Source organism: Episyrphus balteatus, chromosome 3 (assembly GCF_945859705.1).
Source record: "Episyrphus balteatus chromosome 3, idEpiBalt1.1, whole genome shotgun sequence".
Classification (NCBI taxonomy): domain Eukaryota; kingdom Metazoa; phylum Arthropoda; class Insecta; order Diptera; family Syrphidae; genus Episyrphus; species Episyrphus balteatus.
The window spans coordinates 129,222,106-129,243,488 of record NC_079136.1 but is presented as its reverse complement, the minus strand read 5'-3'; the positions used below and the strand labels follow the sequence as shown (position 1 = coordinate 129,243,488).

At 32.9% G+C, this 21,383-nt stretch overlaps 1 protein-coding gene across 3 annotated transcripts in view; it reads right to left on the bottom strand.

The window, feature by feature from the left end:
• Positions 1 to 2,915: 2,915 nt before the first annotated feature.
• The window catches only part of LOC129916806 (laminin subunit alpha-2), a 148,598-nt gene continuing 130,130 nt past the window's right edge, over positions 2,916 to 21,383 (bottom strand). For 2 of the 3 annotated variants that reach the window (XM_055996951.1, XM_055996950.1), the window contains exons 7-21: positions 12,675 to 13,552; positions 12,133 to 12,614; positions 11,816 to 12,071; positions 11,367 to 11,757; positions 10,273 to 11,302; positions 10,012 to 10,208; positions 9,485 to 9,945; positions 8,524 to 9,282; positions 8,183 to 8,465; positions 7,974 to 8,124; positions 7,267 to 7,915; positions 4,271 to 4,889; positions 4,064 to 4,197; positions 3,772 to 4,000; positions 2,916 to 3,448 (exon numbers count right to left, since the gene is read on the bottom strand). In XM_055996951.1, the coding sequence (XP_055852926.1) occupies positions 3,303 to 3,448; positions 3,772 to 4,000; positions 4,064 to 4,197; positions 4,271 to 4,889; positions 7,267 to 7,915; positions 7,974 to 8,124; positions 8,183 to 8,465; positions 8,524 to 9,282; positions 9,485 to 9,945; positions 10,012 to 10,208; positions 10,273 to 11,302; positions 11,367 to 11,757; positions 11,816 to 12,071; positions 12,133 to 12,614; positions 12,675 to 13,552 (6,665 nt within the window). In that variant the 3' untranslated portion in view covers positions 2,916 to 3,302. Of the gene's footprint in view, positions 3,449 to 3,771; positions 4,001 to 4,063; positions 4,198 to 4,270; positions 4,890 to 6,960; positions 7,175 to 7,266; positions 7,916 to 7,973; positions 8,125 to 8,182; positions 8,466 to 8,523; positions 9,283 to 9,484; positions 9,946 to 10,011; positions 10,209 to 10,272; positions 11,303 to 11,366; positions 11,758 to 11,815; positions 12,072 to 12,132; positions 12,615 to 12,674; positions 13,553 to 21,383 lie in introns of those variants that run through there. The other variant, XM_055996952.1, reaches the window with a different exon arrangement.

Sequence of the window (21,383 nt, the reverse complement as noted above, 5' to 3'; positions counted from 1 at the left end):
ATATCTGGAAACCAAAACTTGTTTCGAGACCTTGATCCGAAAATATCTGCTTCCGAAAGAAAAAAAAAATACCTACATATCTGCTTCCGAATAAAAAAAAATTATATATGAGACCAAATAACAAAGTATCTCATTTTTTCGCTAATACAAAATCAAAGATTGAGAAAACAAATAAAAGTGGAGTAGTTTACTCTATTCCATGCAATGACTGCCCAAAAATATATATTGGTGAAACAATACAAAAATTAGGTTGTCGTATCAATCAACATAAAAATGAATGCAAGAAAGTCCTCGAAGGCTCATCTTACAAAAATATCGCCGCTTTAGCTGAACATACTAAACAAAATGGACATTCTTTTAAATTCGATGAAACTAAAATTTTGAAATCTGAAAATCAAAAGTTTAAATTACAAGTGCATGAAGTAAATCAAATAATTAAGTACGAAGAAATAGCTTGTAATTTTAAAACTGATAAAAAAGACTATAGTAATACTTACCATAACTTAATAGTTAGTTCTTAAAATAACATAAATATTAATTTGTTATAAATAATTACTTTATTTATTTGTACTCAGTAATTTGCTTGTTTTGATTCTTAATTAAAAATTAAAAATCAAAAATAAAAATTAAATCAATCATTTCATAAATATTAATGTTGTAGCCTGTGAAAATATTTTATATGTTATAAATATAATTATATCATAGGTAATCTATTATATTATATTATTGTTATATACATATATATGAAAACGCTAATTTTATAACTATTTTTAGCCCTGAAGATGAGGTGTAAATCACCTCGAAATATATTGGCAAAATATTAAAAAATAAAAAATGGCGTTTTAATTGAATTTGAAGAAAGCTATACAACTAAAGAATATAAAAAAAAATTACTTCAATTGCAAATATCTCAGGAACCAAACCTGCAAGAAACTTTTGGTTTTCAGTTATGAATAGAGCTTAAAGAGGCCTTTCTTTTGATGTATAACTCGATGGATTTCGAGAACTTTTTTGAAAATCGATTATTTTTAGGCAAGGGGTTAACCTTGATTTTTTCTCGAAAATCTTAAAAAAATAGATTTGTGATTTTTTCACATAAATGGAAAGCCTTATTCATTGTGAGCTCATATCTGTAAACCAAAACTTGTTTCGAGACCTTGATCCGAAAATATCTGCTTCCGAAAGAAAAAAAAATATCTGCTTCCGAATAAAAAAAAAAAAATATTTCGATTGCAAATATCTCAGAAACCAAACCTGCAGGAAACTTTTGGTTTTCAGTTATGAATAGAGCTTAAAGAGGCCTTTCTTTTGATGTATAACTCGATGGATTTCGAGAACTTTTTTGAAAATCGATTATTTTTAGGCAAGGGATTTTTTCTCGAAAATCTTAAAAAAATAGATTTGTGATTTTTTCACATAAATGGAAAGCCCTATTCATTGTGAGCTCATATCTGTAAACCAAAACTTGTTTCGAGACCTTGATCCGAAAATATCTGCTTCCGAAAGAAAAAAAAATATCTGCTTCCGAATAAAAAAAAAAAATATTTCGATTGCAAATATCTCAGAAACCAAACCTGCAGGAAACTTTTGGTTTTCAGTTATGAATAGAGCTTAAAGAGGCCGTTCTTTTGATGTATAACTCGATTAGTTTCGAGAACTTTTTTGAAAATCCATTATTAAATGGTTAACCTTGATTTTTTTTATCTAAAACCTTAAAAAAAATTGATTTTTGAGTTTTTTCATCGCAAAAAAAACATTCAAAATGTTTCTGATTTTCCTTCAAATATGCAATAAATATATTCAAAACCAAAATAGTTCCTAATGTACACTACGAACAAATATTTTAAATCAAAGTGCATCCGGTTTCAAAAACGTATTTTAAAAAATGTTCCTAGAAGTATACATTGATCAATATCATATTTGACAGCTAAATTGCAAGTTTGGATGTATTGCATATACAATGCAGGCTTTTTAAAACAAAACTGTTTGAAATTTTTCAACTGTTCTTTATGTTAATTGAGTTTGTGAACACAAAAATTATATTGAAACAATTTTTGGGCGACAGGATAAAATAAGTCTCTTAAGCCTAAAATTAAAATTTTAAATTTAATTATTAAGAGAATAAGTTACGAGAATAACTAAAATTTATTTTTTCTTTTAGGTTAGGATCCAGGACTTCATGAAATCCTTGCTTGGATTGTTACCAAATTACCAATTTTTAAGAAAGCTTATTGCTCAATGATCTAGGATCTACTTACCTTTAAGAGTTTTGAAAAATAAAATCAAAACAGAACAGAACAATAAATTATTAATTTTTTTTTATAGATTCATATAATGATTTAGTTAATTTTATTTAAAACTTTCTCTATGACACTTAAATTAATAAAATCAAAATAAATTAAAAATGTTCTTTTTTTATATCTATGATTTAATTTCTTAAAATCTAAAATATAAATTTTATCGTATTTTTCTACTTTTTGTATTTAAAAAAATAACTAATCGATATATTTTTAATTCGTTATTTAGTATTTTGTTATTTAATACTATTATTTTTTCTAATAACTAAATTATTTACAAATGCATTTGTTATTACATAATTTATTATTTAAACTTAAAAATAAAAACTAAATAATTTATACAAAGACAAAAAATTAAGAACAACTATATAATTGCATTATTATGTATATTTATGAGAAGAGATTCTTTGTTTGTTTGTTTGTTTGTTTTTTGTATAAGTTTGGATTTTTTCTTAATGGAAAAGAAAAAACATATTAAATAAATTAATCGAAATTATAAAGAGGACAGAAAAAAAAAACTAAAACATAAATTAAATAACAAACAAGATTATGAGTAAAATTATGGAAAATAAAAAATTAAAAAAAAAAAAAAAAACATAAAACATAAAACAAGCCTCATTGTGTGTACTATTGCTTTGTTTTTTTTTTTCAATCTCAACTCGTTTTCAAAACAAAAAAAAAACTATATTTTTACCTACATCATTTGGAAAACAGAAAATGCAGTTACTGGTTTGTATGTGTTTATGTATGTTTAAATGCGCCTACTTTTAACAAAGCTTATGTAGATTTTTTTTTTTTTCTTTCAAAAATGGCAGTCATTGGTTTTATTTTTTTATTTATTTAAGTTTTTTGATGAATTAAAATAAATTCTTAAATTTTAAGCGTATATGGCAGTGATTCAGACAAATCGAATCAATAAAGTTTATTATATAAGTCGGGGTGTCGTCACATTTGGTGGGAACGTAATGGTTGTTGCGATTTTTTTTTTATAGTTTATTTTTTTTTTTAATTCACAACTAAACATTCGCTTAAAAGAACATTATGAAGGCCATCCATGTCAATCCAGTCGCGTCGTTCATTTCGAATCGAAACATTTCGTATGCATCCTTTGAAGTTTTCTCTCGTCAATAGGGTGCCACTTGGTGCAATGTCTGAAATAAAAAGTAAAATTTCCATAAGAAATCGTTTTCAAGAGGTTTGTTCCGGCTTTGAGATTTAAAAACCTCGAAACACTACTTTTTTAAAATTTGTATGGTAAGTGTATAATCAAGAAAGACCACTTTATTTAAAAATTGGGCCAATGCAGAAAATTTGTATATAAATTCAAGTAATTTATAGTTAAAACTCAAAACGTCACCGTGGCGTATACGTAACTTTTTTTTAAATACCAAAATTCTAAAGATTTATTAAATTTTTTCTATCGACGCTAGTCGATGTTTGGTGACTATTTAGTTATGTAATGAGTGTGATTTACCCGGAACACCGCCAATGTAGAGAGCGGATTTTGTTTGAACCTTCCCAGTAACTCGGTGTTGGGCGACTGAAATAATCGCCGGATGATTGTCTATCCGAAGTGCTATCTGTTCAAAGTCATACAAAGCGGAAATGTTGTGCCATTTATTGTCACAAATGGCATATTTCGAAGGAAGAATCGATTGGACTCGGAAAGGGTTACCATCGCCAAGATCACATGAAAGAATTACCTAAAAAAACAAATAGATAGACAAAGTTAGTGAGCGAATTTATAATAAAAATGTATATCTTACATTTCCTGTGTGAATTTCTAATGACAATGCTGGAAATCCATTTGGTTCTGATACACTGAGAAGGATACCATTTAACTCAGAAGTTCGAAATTCCATTTCTAGTTCCAAATATTTTCCAACGTGAAAGTTTTTCTCTACAAAAAGAAATTCCAAAATTAATAATCTATTTCAACTTTTATTTTATTAAATTTCTAAAAAAAAACTCACTATAAATCGCATAAGCATCGCCTGGAAAATACGATCCCTTTTCGACTTTGGGAAAGCATTGTCCAACATTCAAATGCTTTCCAGGTCTAGCCAAATCCTGTGTTGTTCCATTTATATTCATTTTTCTTAGACATCCCTTGAAACCTTCCAATTTCAATGCCAATTCATTTGGCACATTCACAGGTTGTTCTGGCAAACCACCAACATAAATCGATGATGATGCACTAATTTTTTTGGGAACTTTCATTTGTGCTGATGTTTTTTGATCTGTTGTACCAATTTCAACACTCATTGTAACTTTTCGATCTTGACAATTTATATTAACATGATGCCATTCACCGTTGTTAAGTTTTGCCGTCAATTGAAGTTCTTCACGTCTACGACCACGAACAATTAACAGCAAATGACCATCTTTAAGGAGTAAACTGACATAGTGTTTTTGTTTTTCTTTTGTACCAGGTGCTAGGAAGATTAAACCATTCGGATAGAATGAACGGAAATCGAATTCAATGTGGAAATTCCGTTGCCAAAAGTTACGAGCTTGTAAATTTAGTTGGGAATAGCTGTGATGATTGTCACCGAATTTAAAAGCATTCGGTTCGTAGGAATAACTGCCAACCTGTTAAGGGAAGAGGTTTAAGTAGATTGGGGGAATTTATCATTTTTTGCTCATAGTTTATAGGAATGAAACACGTCAAAATTAGGCCATAGAGATGAACCTACCGGACACACAAGTGTGCACTCGTACAGACCAGAGACGGACAATATGGATAAAAACCACTATTTTGTATTTCTCTATCAACCTTTCTTTCAAGTGAAACCTAATAGCAAGTAAAAATTGTTAACGAGGCCACAAGTCCTTATCTGACTGACACTGACGCTTTTGGTTTAGGTTTCATATAATGTTCCCAAATCTCCAATTATAAAATTTGAGAACTTTTGAATGGCAGTATTTTAACCTTTTGGACCAACAAAGCTGCGGATGCACTAATATAAGATTTTAAAAGCCATTAGGTAAAAACAGAAAAAAAAAGTCACGCAAACAAAGTTGGTTTAATACTATTTGTTTCTATCCAGCATCCCAAAATATGAGTTTAGTGCTAAACTAACTAGAAAGAAATGTCTTGAAACCCTAAGGTCGTTTGGAGTGATAGCTTATTTGGCTTATTACTTATTGGGCCCTACCAATAATCAAATATAAAGCTGACTTTAATTTTTACCTTAATTCTACATATTTCACAATACCAAAAACCAATTTAATAGTCAAGTTAACGGCTAATGCTCGATTAAAATTTATAGTTGGGAAACTCAACTATAAAATTTAACCTAGATTTAGCCTTTAACCTGACTATTAAATTGGTTTTTGGTATTGTGAAATATGTGGAATTAAGGTAAAAATTAAAGCGAGCTTTAAATTTGATTATTAGTAAGGCCCATTGTCGATAACAATGGTCGGCAAATAAAAACAAAAAGTTTGGAGCAAAAACTTTTTTATGCGTTCAAAACTTTTTACAGATTTATCAAGTCAAGTTTTTGAACTATATTCATCACTATTCGCGCTATAATTTCTCAAATACTAATTTTCATTGAAGTTCTTATTTTATATTTAATCCAAAATATATATTTTCCGTAATTTGTTGTGTTTTTTAAATCAATACAGAAGTCGAAAATTAGCATTTGCTTCAAAAAACAATTACATAGTTATATTAACCCTTAAGATTTTTAAATATCTTAAATTCTTATTTCCAATATCTTTGAGAAAAAAATTAATTTAGAAAAATATATATATTTTATTCAGACGATAAAATATGGCGTTTTTAGATTGCATTAATAGTTTTGCCAAAAAAAATAACGGTGCTGTAACTCGATGTCAAAAGTACCGAAAAATCGCGTTCTTAACCTGTTTATATTAAAAGTAAGTGAATTTTTGACTTCGGAATCAGGACACAAAAAACTTTTAGAAAAGTATGGGTTGCTTCAAGCTCTCAATATCTCAACTTATAATGATTTAATAAAAAAAAAAAACCAAGTAAGACCAAAGAAAATGTTAGTTGAAAAATCTTCCTAAACCTTTGCTTTAGGGCCAACTTTAAAAATGTTTAAAGCTTGTGTTGGTACTGTTCTTTTCATAGTCCTACTGACGATTGAAAATCCCATCAACAATATAACCTACTTTTCTTCCCACAGCGTTTTGTGTTAGTCTTTGCTACAACCAAAATTAATCTCATGTTAGTTTTTCTATTTTGTTTTTTATTTTTTTTTTTGATGATTTAGTAAAAAGATGAAATATTAATAATTTTTTTTAAGTTAAAAAAAAAATGAAATAAAAGATTTTTTGTTTAATTTTTTGCATAAAACATTTTTTTTATTATTTTCTCTGTAATCAAAATCCAATAAAATATTTTGTTGTTAACAAAAAAAATGCTCAACGAACAACACAAAAAGCCATGATAATGAAAAGCAGTTATATTATGTATGAATGAATTAAATGAATTTTTTAAAAGAGATGAAAGTTATAATTAATATTATTACAAAACTAATGATTAATATTTATAGAAAAAAAAAAAATTCAAGAATCCAAAAAAAAAAAACATTAAATGTCTTTTTTTTAAGTAAAGTGATAATTATTATGATTAAATCTAAGTGCAAATTATTAAAATTATATACATAAATTATTTTTTTTTTTTTTTTTTTTGTTCAAAAGAAGCTTCAGCGCCATCTGGTATTAGTTTAGACTTTTAGTTTTTTTTTTAGAAGACCACAACCACATTATTATTTTGTCTTATTTTTTAAAAATAACTTTCGATTAGTTTGATAGTTTTTGAAAGCTCGTACTGTCTCCATAGAATAGAATTTTTTTTAAATAATTTTATTTAACATAGCCTTTGTTTAACAACTAAAATCCTATAAAAAGAAAAATTATAAACAATCTCAAACAAAAACTCTTTTTAAAAAAAATGAAAGAAGAAAAAGTTAAAAAATAATTCTCAACTTACTCTTTGACATCCTTCAGGAGCTGCAGTAAAACTCTTGCCAATTGGTTCGGTTTTCATTAAAACATCATACATTCCATTGACGCTACCCATCTGAGGACCATTTCGTCCAATTTGAACATTTGAAAAGCTTAAAGCTTGATTAAAATTGACAGTCTTATTATTGAACACAATATCGCGTATGGCACCCTCTAGGGGTATTAATGTTGGCGCTAATTGTTTATACTCTGTATATTCTGGAGCTCCACCCACATAGAGACCACCTGCTTCGCGAGGCATGCTAACCATTGTGGGGGAGCCAATTAGTGTTTTAGAGTCTTGCAGTTCATCATCGACCATTAGATCGAATTTTCGGCCATTTTTGATGAGATTTACAACATGATACTCTCCATCGTTGACAGAGGAGTTTGATACAAGCTTAATCTGACTTCGACCAGAATCTATCCAAACATGGATGAGTCCGTCGAGGACACTAATTGAATAGTTGCCTTTGATGTCCTTGGCATCATAATCGCCACTTACTTCTGGTGGATAAGCAGACAGTAAGAGGAGACTATTTGGCTGAAGAGTCCGGAATACAAAACCGGTATTTGATCGTTTGCGAAGGGATTGGGAAGTCAACTCAACATAACCGTTCCCAGTGAAGCCAGCTCTGAAAAAAGAAAATTATAAGTTAAAAACGGTATTTTTGAATATTTCGAAAACTCTACTTGGTGACAGTATCTTTGCAAGACTGTTCGACTCCAAAGTATGTTGAACTACCAAGTGGATCGTAAGTTTCTCCATTGATCTGAACATCCATCATACAACCCATGAAGGGATTATCAGCTCCAGGAGCCTTTGTGGAACCTGATCGGAATCCTAAAATTGAACAAAAATGAATGTCTCTTCCTTTTTTTGAAAATCAGAAAGTTTTTACCTGGAGGAACACCTCCCAAATAGTAAACTGTCTTTGACAAATCAGGCAACATATGACTCTTGATCGGCACAGTTGGTGATCCTGTGATTGGTGTATCATTATTCACTCGAAGGCTTCCATTTTCTGTTCCACGTTTGGGAACAAATTCTCTAGCTGCTTCAATCTTGACCCATCGACCAGTATTGTATTTCTTGGTGGTGTTGATTTCAAGCTTGGATTCATCGCCATAGTCAATTCGGAAGAGAATACGTCCACGACTCAAGGTCACTGAAACTGAGCGATTCTGAAAAAAAAGACATGACTTATTTTAAGAAAAATGGAAATTATTGCTATTTTTTTACATTTTTATCGTCAACCGCCAAGAATAACAAAGCATTCTCGTCCAATGTCCTAAAAGTCATTTGCAATGCAAATAAATTCTTCCGATACGGTCGTGGTCGGGATTTCTTCACCTCAGCATAACCCAAACCATTGAAATATCTTGAATTCGACATTGAAGCCGATTCTTGTGCCCCAATCATTGCTCCACCACATTTACCATCAGAATGTGCGAAATTCCACAAACCCAATGGTTTATTATCAACTTCAACCTGATGTATGATCACATTTAAACCCTCTCCTATTAAAGGATCTGACATTTGAGCTTCTGGCGGATAACCACCAAGCCATATTGTATCTGCTATCGTTCGGAAGAATCGAGTATATTCAATATCAGTCGAACCTGTAACGGGAATTGAAGGTGCCAATGTACCGAGATTGGTCATTCGACGAACTAACAAGCTTCCAATGTTTAAAGTGCGATTGGCTTCGATGTGATACCATGCATCGTCGTAGTGTGGATCACGAGTTTGGATTTCTAGAGGATGGGTGATTGTTTCAGTGCTACCACCCAAGTTCCATTTGAGACGAACACGTCTTTTGTAAAGGTCCAGAGAGATGTATCTGCCATCTCGAGCTTTGATGTATATCAGAGGTGAGTTGCCGTTGGTATTGTTTAAAGCGAAGCTAAGTTTTATGGAATTTGAGGTCGACAGTCCGTAGGACGATGGAAGGTAAGATCGAACACATTTTGGACCCACTGATTCCACCGAAACTTTGATCTAAAAAAAAAGAGGAAGTAAATTTAAAAACAAAAATTAAGTAAGGAGAATAAAATCAACCCTCAATGGGAATTTTCAATAACGTAACGTAATAAAAACGTGACGAAAAGTAAGTAGAACGTGACGTAACGTAATAAAAACGTGACGTAACGTAACGTTATGTAAGACGACATGTGGCTTAATTCAATTTTTTTTAACTCACCCCTTCAGCAGCATGCCTTGCCTTTGCAATCTTATCCCTAAGCTCTTGCATCTGTTTCGACATGGTATCATTCCAAATTTCAAACTTCTGATGCGCCTTCATTGTTTGCTCCTCCACAAAATTCAACGATATATTAGCCAATCGGATATTAGTTTTTGTCAGTGATATATTCTCTTCAGCCATTCCCAATTTTATAGCAAAATCAGGTTCCAACAAATTGAATTTCTCACGAAGTCTTAAAATATCATCGTTTATATCGAGTGCTTTACGATTTTCTGCATTCATTTGTTCCGAAACTCTAGCAGCCATTTCAATACTCTCCAAAGCCATTTTTTTCGAAGCACCCGAATTAATAGCTGTAAGCATTGACGAAATGTTATTTGTTCGAATACCTGCATCGATAATACGTGATTTGATGCCTTCAACTTGATCTTCATGGATTTTGATCTTCATTTTTAAGACTATAAAGAGAGGGGGAAATATTCAATCAAATGTTACTGGGGGAAAGTGTTGAAAACTCGACTTACCATTGGCCTTTTCCATTTCTCGAAGAGCATCCTTCTGCAGAAGCTTTGACTTCCCCAAGGAAATCTTAGCCCGTTCGATGACCGAACTACCATCATTCGGGTAGAGTTGGTTTTGTGCCTGTGAAACACCTTCTTTAGCTTCTAGGGAAGATCTTCGTGCAGCAGAAATTGCATCGGAAATATTTTTATGAGCAGAACTAGAAATCGAGAGAAAATAATCTTTAACAGTTCGATCTTCTTAAATATCAAAAATTCTTCTACCTTGCCAACAGAGCAATTCTAGCTCCATTCTTCGTTGGTTGAAACTGTCTCATATACTCATTCGACCTTTCAATCAATCGAGCAGCATGTTTTTGAGCCTTTGGCAACCAATGTTTGAAAACTTCCTTCCGAATTTTATCATTCTCCTCCAAAGTATCATTCATATACCTCGCCAATCTTTCCATTGTATCAATTTCTCCATCCAATTGCTCCTGTTTCCCTTCGATTATATCCAAATATGTATCAGTTTCAGCAACCAAATCATTATTCTGATACTGATCAAATTCAGTTTGAAGCTCCCTAATCTGTCCATGATCTTCAACCAGATAACTTTTTAAATTAATAATATGCTCATGAATATCATCGATTTCATTCAGCATTTCAAAGGTTTTATCAGTAAACATTCGAGCATCAGAAAGTCGATAATTGGTATTATTCAGATCTCGCATAAACATTTCTAAACGACCCTTCAAGTCGAAAGCTGCATCCGAAGCATTGCCACAGGAATAGAATAAATCAGAAGCCTTCGACCAAATGCCACGAATATTTTGTACCGATTGATCATGTTGCTGAATTTGATGCAGATAGTAGCGGGCTTCTTGCAAGACCAGAGGCAAACTCATGTGATGATCTTCGGTTCCGTAATTATTCAGAGCGAAAATAGTGTCGATAATGTTTGATCGAACATTTCCGATATCTAAAAATAGGTCAGTGGATTCTTTTCTCAAAATCGACACTGCTTCAGTTCGTTTAGCTCCAGTTGCAGCAGCTTTTCGAGATTGGAACTTATTGTTCTCAGCATAGGAACCAAGTTTTTGTAAGGTATTGTCGTCGTAGTTAAGCATCATTCGCTTAGCATCGGTATAGTCTTGTAACTCATCTGTCACATCTAATCGATTTTCCTCATATTCGTCAAGTTTTAACCATGGAGCTGGGATGCCAGTCAAGTCCATATGAGCCATACCTCGCCGTAGTTTATGGCCAATAAGGTCCACATAGTCCAAAAGTTGTAAAGTGCAATTATCACAGACTAGAAAAAGAGGTTATTTTATAACTTTTGATTGGAAAAGTTAAGAGGAAATTAAAGAACTCACGTTTACACCGACGATCTTCAAGGAAATGCCTCTCGGCTACACAAACATCACACCTGCGACCGGTAACTCCTGGCCGACAGTGACATTGACCAGTTTCTTCATTACATTCATCGACGGCAATACCATCAGGGTTACAATCACAAGATCGACAAGTTCCATTGATCGATCTTGGAGATCCAAAGAAACCAGCTCTACAGCGATCACACAAGGCTCCAGTATAACCAGGTCGACAGATACAGCTAACTTCACCATTCCACACGGTGCAGCCTTTGGCAAAGTTCCGACTAGTCTCTGGACAGGGACAAGATCGACAACTTCCAATATTCGGATCGCCATAGAAGCCCTCCGCACAACGATCACAGTGATCGCCACCAGTATTACCCCGACAGTTCTTCAAAATAAAACAGAAGTTCGTGAAATTCTTGAAATACCTTGGAAAGGTTTCTTACCAAACAAACTCCAGTTTCACGATCACATTCGTTACTTCTTCCATTGCAATGACACGGAGCAGCCCGTCCAATCAGATCTTCAATAAACGTGCTTTGAATTTCGGTGGTATTCTTCCATCGATAATAGCCGGCACCAGGGTCTTGACATGACAAGCCTTCGTACATTTTCGGGCATTTGCACCGTTCGACACCTTTGGCGATCATATTAGTCGATCCATAAACATAAATTGCAGTGTCCATATGGACATTTTGAATACTAAAAATAGAAGATTAATTCTCAAGACCTTTCAAGACTTGTCAACCTTTTTAAAACCTACATTACTTGTACAAAGTCCATTGTCGTTGTTCCTCTCAGAAAGATATGTTTGATATTCTGCAATGCAGCCATCATAGTCGATCTATCTACATCGTGCCCATTTTGATGAAGCTTCCAATAAGACTCATGCAACGGTACACTAAAAGTATCATTGTTCGTATAGATCCTATCTTCATATTCAAAGAAATCCAGAATTAGCCTTGAATGTGCGTGAATTTGTACTAAAGGAAATTGAAGAAGGATCTTTCTGTCCAGACAATTGCCTCCACCATCGGTGAGGAGCGTGTAAACTAGATTCCCGCCATAACTACTGGTTCGATCGCCATAAAATTGTGGAGGAAGTTGAAAGTAGAGAGGATAATAGAAAGTTGTATAGGCTCCAATGGAGATGTTTCCTGTAGATTTTGGTATCAAATTCAAATTGTTCATTGTGCTTAGTTCGGCATCTTCACGGTAGGATTTGCTGCCTTCCATTTGAATGATCTGAAAGAGGTTTTTTGACACATTAAAAAGTTGATCATGATGATCAAAGAATAAACTCACCACAATATACTCAAATTCACTATTTGGCACTGAAGATGGATGCATGTATTGAATACTCAAATTCCTTGCACCCGGCATTCGAATATGTCCCCATGACCATTCACTTTGGGCGCACTGATCAGATCGACCAAAGCAGAAACATCGCGTACAACCTTCGGGATTCAGATTTGACAAACCGAATGTTCCCTGTCGACATGTGTCACACTTAAGTCCAATTACCAAGGACTTGCATGGACACTGACCATTTGTGTCACATGCAATTAGACCATCTGGTCGCATGAAAGATCCATGAAGATCACAATTACAACGACGACATTCTGGATATCCGAAATACCCAACTGCACAGGTTTCACATTTTCTCCCCGAATATCCTTCTCGACAGACACATTGTCCCGAAACTGCATCACACACTTGTCCAATCGAACCGATCATGTCACAGTCGCAATTTATACAACCGACTCTACTCTGCCAGCCCCATGTTCCCGGGACACATTGTGAACAGCGTAGACCTCGACTGTTCGGTGGGCAGATGCATCTCCCATTGAAAGGATCACACACTTGACCCTCCACCGGGCAAGGATCACAGCGAATGCAACCGTCATTTGTAAATCCATAGAATCCCTCTTGACACTGATCACAGCGTTGACCGCTAATGCCGATCTTGCAATCACATTGTCCAGTCCAGGGGTTGCATTCGCTGCCTCTAGATCCGACTGGGTCACATCGGCAGTCGAAACAACCATTGCCAGCTGTGAGGTTCCAATGACCCGGACGGCATTTATCACAGCGTCTTCCGGTGACATTGGACAGACATGGGCATTGGCCTGAACGTTTTTCGCAAATTAAAGTTATTGCTCCAATTGGATTGCAAAGGCATTCTGAAAACAAAAAATAGAAAAAAACGAAATCAAAAACCAAGTAAACCAAAAAATCAACATTTGAAAAAAAAATTAATAAAAAGACATAGGAATTGAAATTTCGGTGTTCAGAAAACCATTAAAGCCCAAAATCATGAAAACCCAAAATCACGCTCCAAAATAAAAAGAAAGCCCATGTAGTGAAAAAAAACTCAAATTCGAAGATTCATGTTTTGTTGGCCTTCGTCCTTTTTTTTTTAACAAAATGGGAATATGAAAATCATTTTAGAATGAGATTTTTTCACTATGGTATGAATTTTTTGGGAGCGGGTCAAAATTCTGGATTCAAAATTCTGCTGTTTTTACGAAAATTCAGATTTTTAAAAATCTGCTTTTTTTCTATTCTGACTTTCGAATATTCTGCTGATAAATTTTCAATTATTTTTCGAAAATATGTAATACCAAAAACCATTCCTTAAGATTTACAAGTTTATTGAATTTATCAATCAAAAAAGACAAAGTAAGTATGTATGTAGGTAAGTAACAAAAAGTAAGCAGTATAGGTAAGGTACCTACATTTTGCGAGAAGATGATTTTACAAAATTCTGCATAAAATTAAAAAAGAGTTTGGAAAATGTTAAGAAGCACACGCTTTTCAGTATTAAATTTTTAGAAGAATTTTGTTAAGTAAAATTATGAAAAGCAGTATTTTGAATAGCAGAATTTTGAAAAAAAAAGAATTTTGAAAAGCAGAATTTTGTAAAACAGAATTTGAAAGCAGAATTTTGACCCAACCTGAATTTTTTTGATAAATGGTAACTAAAAAAAAAAAATTGACAAATCGAAACTATCTCATACTCTTTAACACAAAATGAACCAATTAAACAAAAAAAAGGCTGCAAGAATGGCATTTTTCGATTTGTAACCCTTTGATATACATATTATATTATCACTACTGATGAATGTCACATAAAATAACTACCAATTCAAATCAAACAGGCTAATGCCAATATGAGTAGTAAAACTAAAACACTTAACGCATTTGCTACAAATTATTTATCTCTCCCATTTTTATTAGCCATTCATAAGACTTTGCTAAAACTGCATAGAAAAAAAAAACCTCTTATCAGATAACTAGGCTTTGTCATTTATGATAAATACCAAACAAAACTTTTATATTTGTCATACATAAGTGGTGTCGCATTGTCAAGCAATATGTTTTTAAATTTATAACAACTTATAGCCTCACCTTCGTTTAGTTCCAGTTCTCTCGGCCAGTTAGTAAAGCAAACTATAGCCAATCCCTTTTATCAACTATGCGGCAGGTCACTAAAAGGAGTCAAAAAATGACTTGTTATCGTTATGGGCCAAGTTCATTGTATTGATCTCGTCCAGAACAACAACATTGTTTGCTGTCCAAGAAATGTCTAAGCATTAAAAATCAATTTTTCCTTATCAAAGTCCGTAAATTCATTCATGTCACTTACAACACTGTGAAGCTGACACACCCACATGTTATTGTACCACCCATTTTGTGTATACGCAATATACTCGCTCGCTCCTACTAGAAAATTACTCAATTACATGCTAGAGGGAGTCTGTGTAGTGAGTTTCGTAGTAAATCGAACAGATCGCGATCTGTAGTCGATATACTACTTAGCTTTTGTTTGTTGTGTATAGACTTTTCTTCTCTTTAACCTCTTCCGATCTCAACTCACTCTCACAATGCACACTTCAGTTCAATTAGTTTTCCGTCGATAATTACAAGAAAATATATTATTTTCGATCGACGTAAGATTTTTTTTTTTTTTTTAAATTAACGTCATGTAATCGACTTGGAAGCAATTTTCTTTTTTTTTTTGTATTTTTTGGGTGTTCAACTTCAAGAGTGAAGCAAGGAAAATGTCTGGGAGATTTTCGAGGGGCATTTGCATCAAAAACAACAAAAACAATCACTGCAAATAAATACATTGAGTCACTGGCAAGGTAGATGAATGAAAAATTGATGAAAATTGATGAAAATTAACGAAACTACATCAGAATTTGGTTGTTTTTTTGAGGGGCGGGCGTGTCAGGATGAAATATTGCTATTTGCTTGTTACACGGTTAAATGGATTTTAATTTCAAAAAAACAAATCACTGTTTGTGACCTAGTTGCAGTTAATTTCAATATGATATTGGCAATAGCAGTGCTATTTCGGATGAATGATTTAGGTCGAGATATGAAGTTTTTGCATTGAATCGTAAATAATTAGTCAGAAAGTGTATTCATAAAAAAAGGTCAATAACTTTTTTCATGATGGTCAAATGCTTAAGGTTTTAGTTTTATTAGATTGGGCATTAAAAAATACCTTAAAAACATGTATCATAAGAGTACGTATCGATCAATACTTTTATTTAAAAATGCCACAAAACATTGTGCAATAAAAAAAAATTATTGTAAAATACAAATTATTTAATATAAAATTCCTTCACAAATACCTCCAGAGAAATTGTCGAAAGAAATGTTTGGATACAAAGTATCCAACTGCACTGGTCAATAACTTTTCTTAACCAGAAAGATACTTGCAGTTTTTGATAAATGTATAAATCAAGCATCTAGAGCAGCAGCTTCACCCACTCTCTTCTCCAGTTTCTCGTCGTCGGAAATGATTGATTTTCCATGTTAGTTTGAGCGTGAAAACAAATTAACTGGTTGAATATTATGAATGATTCATTGATTTGAGGTGAAAACGTATCATGAGTCAAATAGTACATTTTTTTTAAATCTATTTTCACAGCGAGAGGATATCTTATGTCAAAAAAAAAAAATAGTTTATTGGACATAATGAAGGCGCTCACACCTATTGTCGCCTCCATAATCCCCGTTAACGCTTTTTTAAACTCCATAGGCGTTTAGGCGTTGGCTTTTGTGTATTATGCTGTTCAAAATGTGACACCAAGAATCTGAGTTTACTAATTTAAGCACACACACACACACACAAACATATCATGATTATGGGCCCTAACAATCATAATGACTGTATTCCGGATTCAAGTTGACATTCATCATCATCGGGTCGAGTGGGTTGAGAAATGGTGCCTTTTGCATTGACAATGAGTCCCTTTTTCCTATCTTGTATATTAAAATTATTATTATTATTATTGGAACGTGACGGACCATGGACGTGAGTGGAAAATTCAACAAATTTTATAATTAAGTGGGAGTTTGTGGTGTTTTTTGTTGTTGGTTTGTTGTTATTGTAATTCTATGATTCTAAATCAAAATTGATGATAGTTTAATGTTTTGATGATGAGGTCTTGGAATTTGTCAACAAAACATTGATATTTCTGTTAGTTAAAGGTATGTTACTGTCAGTTGCAACTGAAGAAGTTTTTGATAATAATTCAAAAAGGGTTTGGCTCTATTTTGAATTTATATACATTTTATAAACAAGAAAAGGGGAACCTATAACGTTTATGTAAATTTTTTCGGGTGCGTTTTGATTTGACTGACTTCTGTTTACCTCGAATTAAGTGTATTTATGTTGTCTTGATTTCATTTGAAAGAAAAGTCGTAGGAGTATCATAGGGAGCGATAAGTAGAAAGGTAGTTTAAAATTAGTATGCGTGGATGGGTTTTGATTATATTCAAATCGGTGTAATTTTAATTGGCCCCTTGTTGTGACTTTTATTTTCTTCTATTAATTTGAATTTGTCAAACATTAGATCCACTTTTATTATTATTTCATTCAGAAAAAAAGGCGCGTTTTAGAAGTTTGACAAGAAATTTGGATAGCAAAATGTAGGCAACCAATTCTTGTATTTTGATATATCATTCTATGCTTTACGGAGATCTTTTTTTTGGCAATGAAATGATGTCAATAGAAGAAGTTGTATTATATTGAACTCATGGCAGAAAACAAAAACTAATTTCGAGGTTTTGTTTAAAAGATATCGGCATCTAAAGATATAATTTTTTTAATATTTTATTTTTTTTATTTAATTTTTCAAAATATTAGGTAAATAAAAACATATGGCACTGGAATAATCTATTCATTATGAGTTAAAAACAGTGATCAAGAGTTATTTTAAAGTTTCGGTTCAGGAGATATCTTCACACAAAGTTATAGAAAATTCAAATAAAAACCATCACCAAATAAAAAATTCTAGTTTTCATTTCTCGCTATAGGATTTCATTCATATCGACTGGGTTACTTGCACTTCATACAACTCCATCCACAACAATAACGAAAATCCAACTAACCTGACCTAAAGACTCTCATAAACCAGCGCAACTAGGATTTGTGTGTAGGTTTTTGCTTCTAATTCATACACTATACTCAACCCAGCCCACTCTTTCTATGTTGCAAAAAAAAAAAAAAAAAAATGGGCAAAAAACTTTCAATGACATCATCAAGACACCATCATTTGAAACTTCGATCCACATGCAATTTTTGGTTTCGATATCCTCAAGTTTTAGTGGTAAACCTCTTTTCTATGCGTTGGCACACTCCACAATCCATGAATGAATGCAGCACCAGAAAAAAAAAAAAATTCAATGAGTTATAAATATAGCTCCATCTATATTCAAAAACCCACGTAACAGTAATTTTTATTTCCGCTTGAGGTAAAGGTATAAAGATCGCGTAGAGTTTTTTTTCGCCTACGATCCACAAAATATTCAATGGACCACAATTTTTAGAAAAAGAGAGAAAATGAGGCAAACAAAAAATAACAATCCTCCTTTTATGATGACAAGAAATGATAGACTCGAGGGAAGCTCTAAAAGATTCATAGAGGTATTATACAAAAGATTCGCAAGTCTATAATACTACCATCACGGCCGACGACGTGCGGTGGCGTGCGGATTGCTTTTCACTTTTCCAGACTTAACAAAACACGAGCTGAGGATGTAAGTGAAGAGGATGTTGTGTGCTGTGCTTATAAAGGCTATATCCACCAAAGCCTACGCGTCTGCTGTACGCGATTGTATCCGATGACTCGCGAAATCGAGTTTTGAGCAAAAACAAAAAAAAAAAAAAGATTCCCTTAGGCGAGATTATAAGAGGTTGTGTCTTTGTGTGAATAGAGACCTTTTGTAGTTGAAGACAGGTGTGTGTGGAACCTAAGATCGTGAATGCAATTTTAGTGCAAAAATAGAAAAAGAACTAAAAAAAAACCATTGCGGCATGGTTTAAAGATCAATGACGGAAATTCACATTCTAAATGCAACTTCTAGAACCTGCTTCTTCATCACTTAAAAATCCATCAATCTTTGAATGCGCAATTTCGGTCTCATCTGCTGCTTGCTTGAATGATAAATCGCTTCTAATGATCACCGATTTAAGTGTGGACTCTAATTAAGATTCTTTTTTCAATTAAATTGTTAAATCAAGGTGGTGCATCTTTATACAGAGGACAGAAAGAGAGAAGAAGATATGCTGTTTACATGCAAGCTCGTCGATTTGGTTCAATTAAAATTCTTCCTTCAAAGTCAAGAGAGTCTTCCAAACCAATGGAATCCACAACCCGATTGCACATTATCATCATCTCCATCGTCCAATTTCGAGTGAGCTTCTATTTCCTTGCTGCTTGCTCCATCTATAAAACAGAAGGTCTGCCTTCATCTACTTTTAAATGCAAGTTGCGCGCAGCTTGTGCCCTCTATGTTATGTAAATTGGTCATTGATCAAGAGAAATCCAAAGTAAGACGCACGATCTTTTATCCACATCTCGCCAGTAGACAGATCAAAGGAGCCACCACAAACCATCACCATCGCATAGTTGGGGCAGGGCAATTATTTTTAATTCCATCCCAGATGCCAAAGTCAGATGCGCGCACCAAGATCATTTGGCTGAACGTGTGCCAAACAGTAATGATGGACAGGGCTGAGAGGGTGGAGAACTCAATAAGTTATTATTTATCCGGAAGAGTCTTGAATAGGTCGTGTGCCGTCGAGTCCATGTCGACCTTCTCGGGGACAGCAATCCATTTATTGCGCAAAATATAAGTAAATTAACCGAGTTCCATATAAAAAAAATTAATAGCCACACACAGACTCTAGACTGGTTTGGGTATTTGGTACATTCCACTTCTGAGAGACTAGCCAAACTACCGGTTGGATATAATTTCACGCATATCACAGACTTTAGATGGATTGGACCTCCGTGATGGTTGCAACTTATAACTCCATCTATCTGTCCATTAATGGTGAATATTTTGGTTCCCTTGGGGGCATAGCATAAAAATGTGCCGGTATAAAGTGAAAATATCTAAATTAACTCGTCTCTTTGGTGCAGAAGGAGGATTAAAGCGTTCCAACACCAAAAGTGGGATATATTTATCAGTCTTGTCTCAACAACTTTCAATATATTATTTCCATCACTAAAAATGGAGATTGCTAATTTGTGCAACTTCCATAAATCCGTAGTATTTTCATTTTAAAGGTCACATGATGAAGAACTTTTCAAATCCATCATTATCGTCATCAGAGTTATCACGATGACGATATAAAAACATCACCAAGCTGCGTATCGATCTGTGTGATGTTGATCGATGACCATAATGTTGGCTCATTAGACACGAGATGGTAGTAATAGAAATTACTTTGAGTGTTGTGATTTAGCTATCGATTAGTTTTGCTAAATCAGTTAAAGGTGTTTCGATTAATACGAAGATGGTTAACATAAGTTTTATAGAAGTGATCTGTCAGTTAAAGACTGGTAATAGGAGTTAATGATCGATTAGTTACGGAAATTGCATGTTGTGGTTTTGTTTCTGTTTTGTTTTTTTTTTTTTGCTTTGGGAGCTTTCTTTAACATGGGAAATATTGAGATAATTGATGTAATTGTGCTCACTGGCTTGAAGGGAAATATTTATGTCAAAATTTAATAACTTTTGAGTTTTAAAACATTAAAAAGGAAGAACGTTTTAATGGGTATTATTTGGGGATCTTTCGGAAATATATTTTTAATATAATTAATCGGGAAATCCAGATTCTGAAATCAAATGAAATCGTCAATAAAAATTAATCTTGGAAAACAAAATTTTTTTTTCGATTTTAAGTTTTTAAGAGCAATTTAAAACTCTATCAAAAATTTATTGCAAAAACTACAATACAAAAAATTATCTTCACTTATATTTCTTACATTTATGAATTGAATTAATGGAACATTATTTTATTATTTTGTATCATAAATAAATAAATAAATAACTCTTTAAATATTTTTTTTAATTGGTCCCTACGGCGTATGAGTGTTTTTTTCAGATAACTTATTTTGGGTCGTTTATTAGATAAATTTGGTCTTACTTGTATTTTACCTCAATTATTATTTGTATTATATTATTCTATATGTTTTTATAGACATCAATATTAGCTGGTTCAGATAAAAAAAACTGTCTGACCAACGATCAAAAGATTCAATTCTTTTGTGCAACTATAACTGACCCTATACAGATAATATTTCACTGAAAAATGTAAACAAATAAAGATCGAGTTTATTTGCTAAAGTTTAATTTTTTTTTTTTTCTTACAATTTCCTTGTTGTATGTATATCTTTTATCCGTGATTAGGAAATGAACTATGAAAAAGAGGTGCAAAAAATACACCGTTGTAAATCGTGTAGCAAATTGTTGCACCTATATTGCCTTCTTGATCTAGCAGATGTACCTACTATACTCTAAACACCTACTTATAACCACACAAACTCTCAAAATTGTGTTTATTTTGGTTTTATTTTGAATGTACATGTCTTGAAAACGTTTTGAAAGTGCAAAGTGCAGTCAGTAAAACAAAAAAAACAACAAAGAAAATAACCAAAACAAAAAACCTCTAGTTTATAAACCAGGTATAGTGTGATAAATTGTATT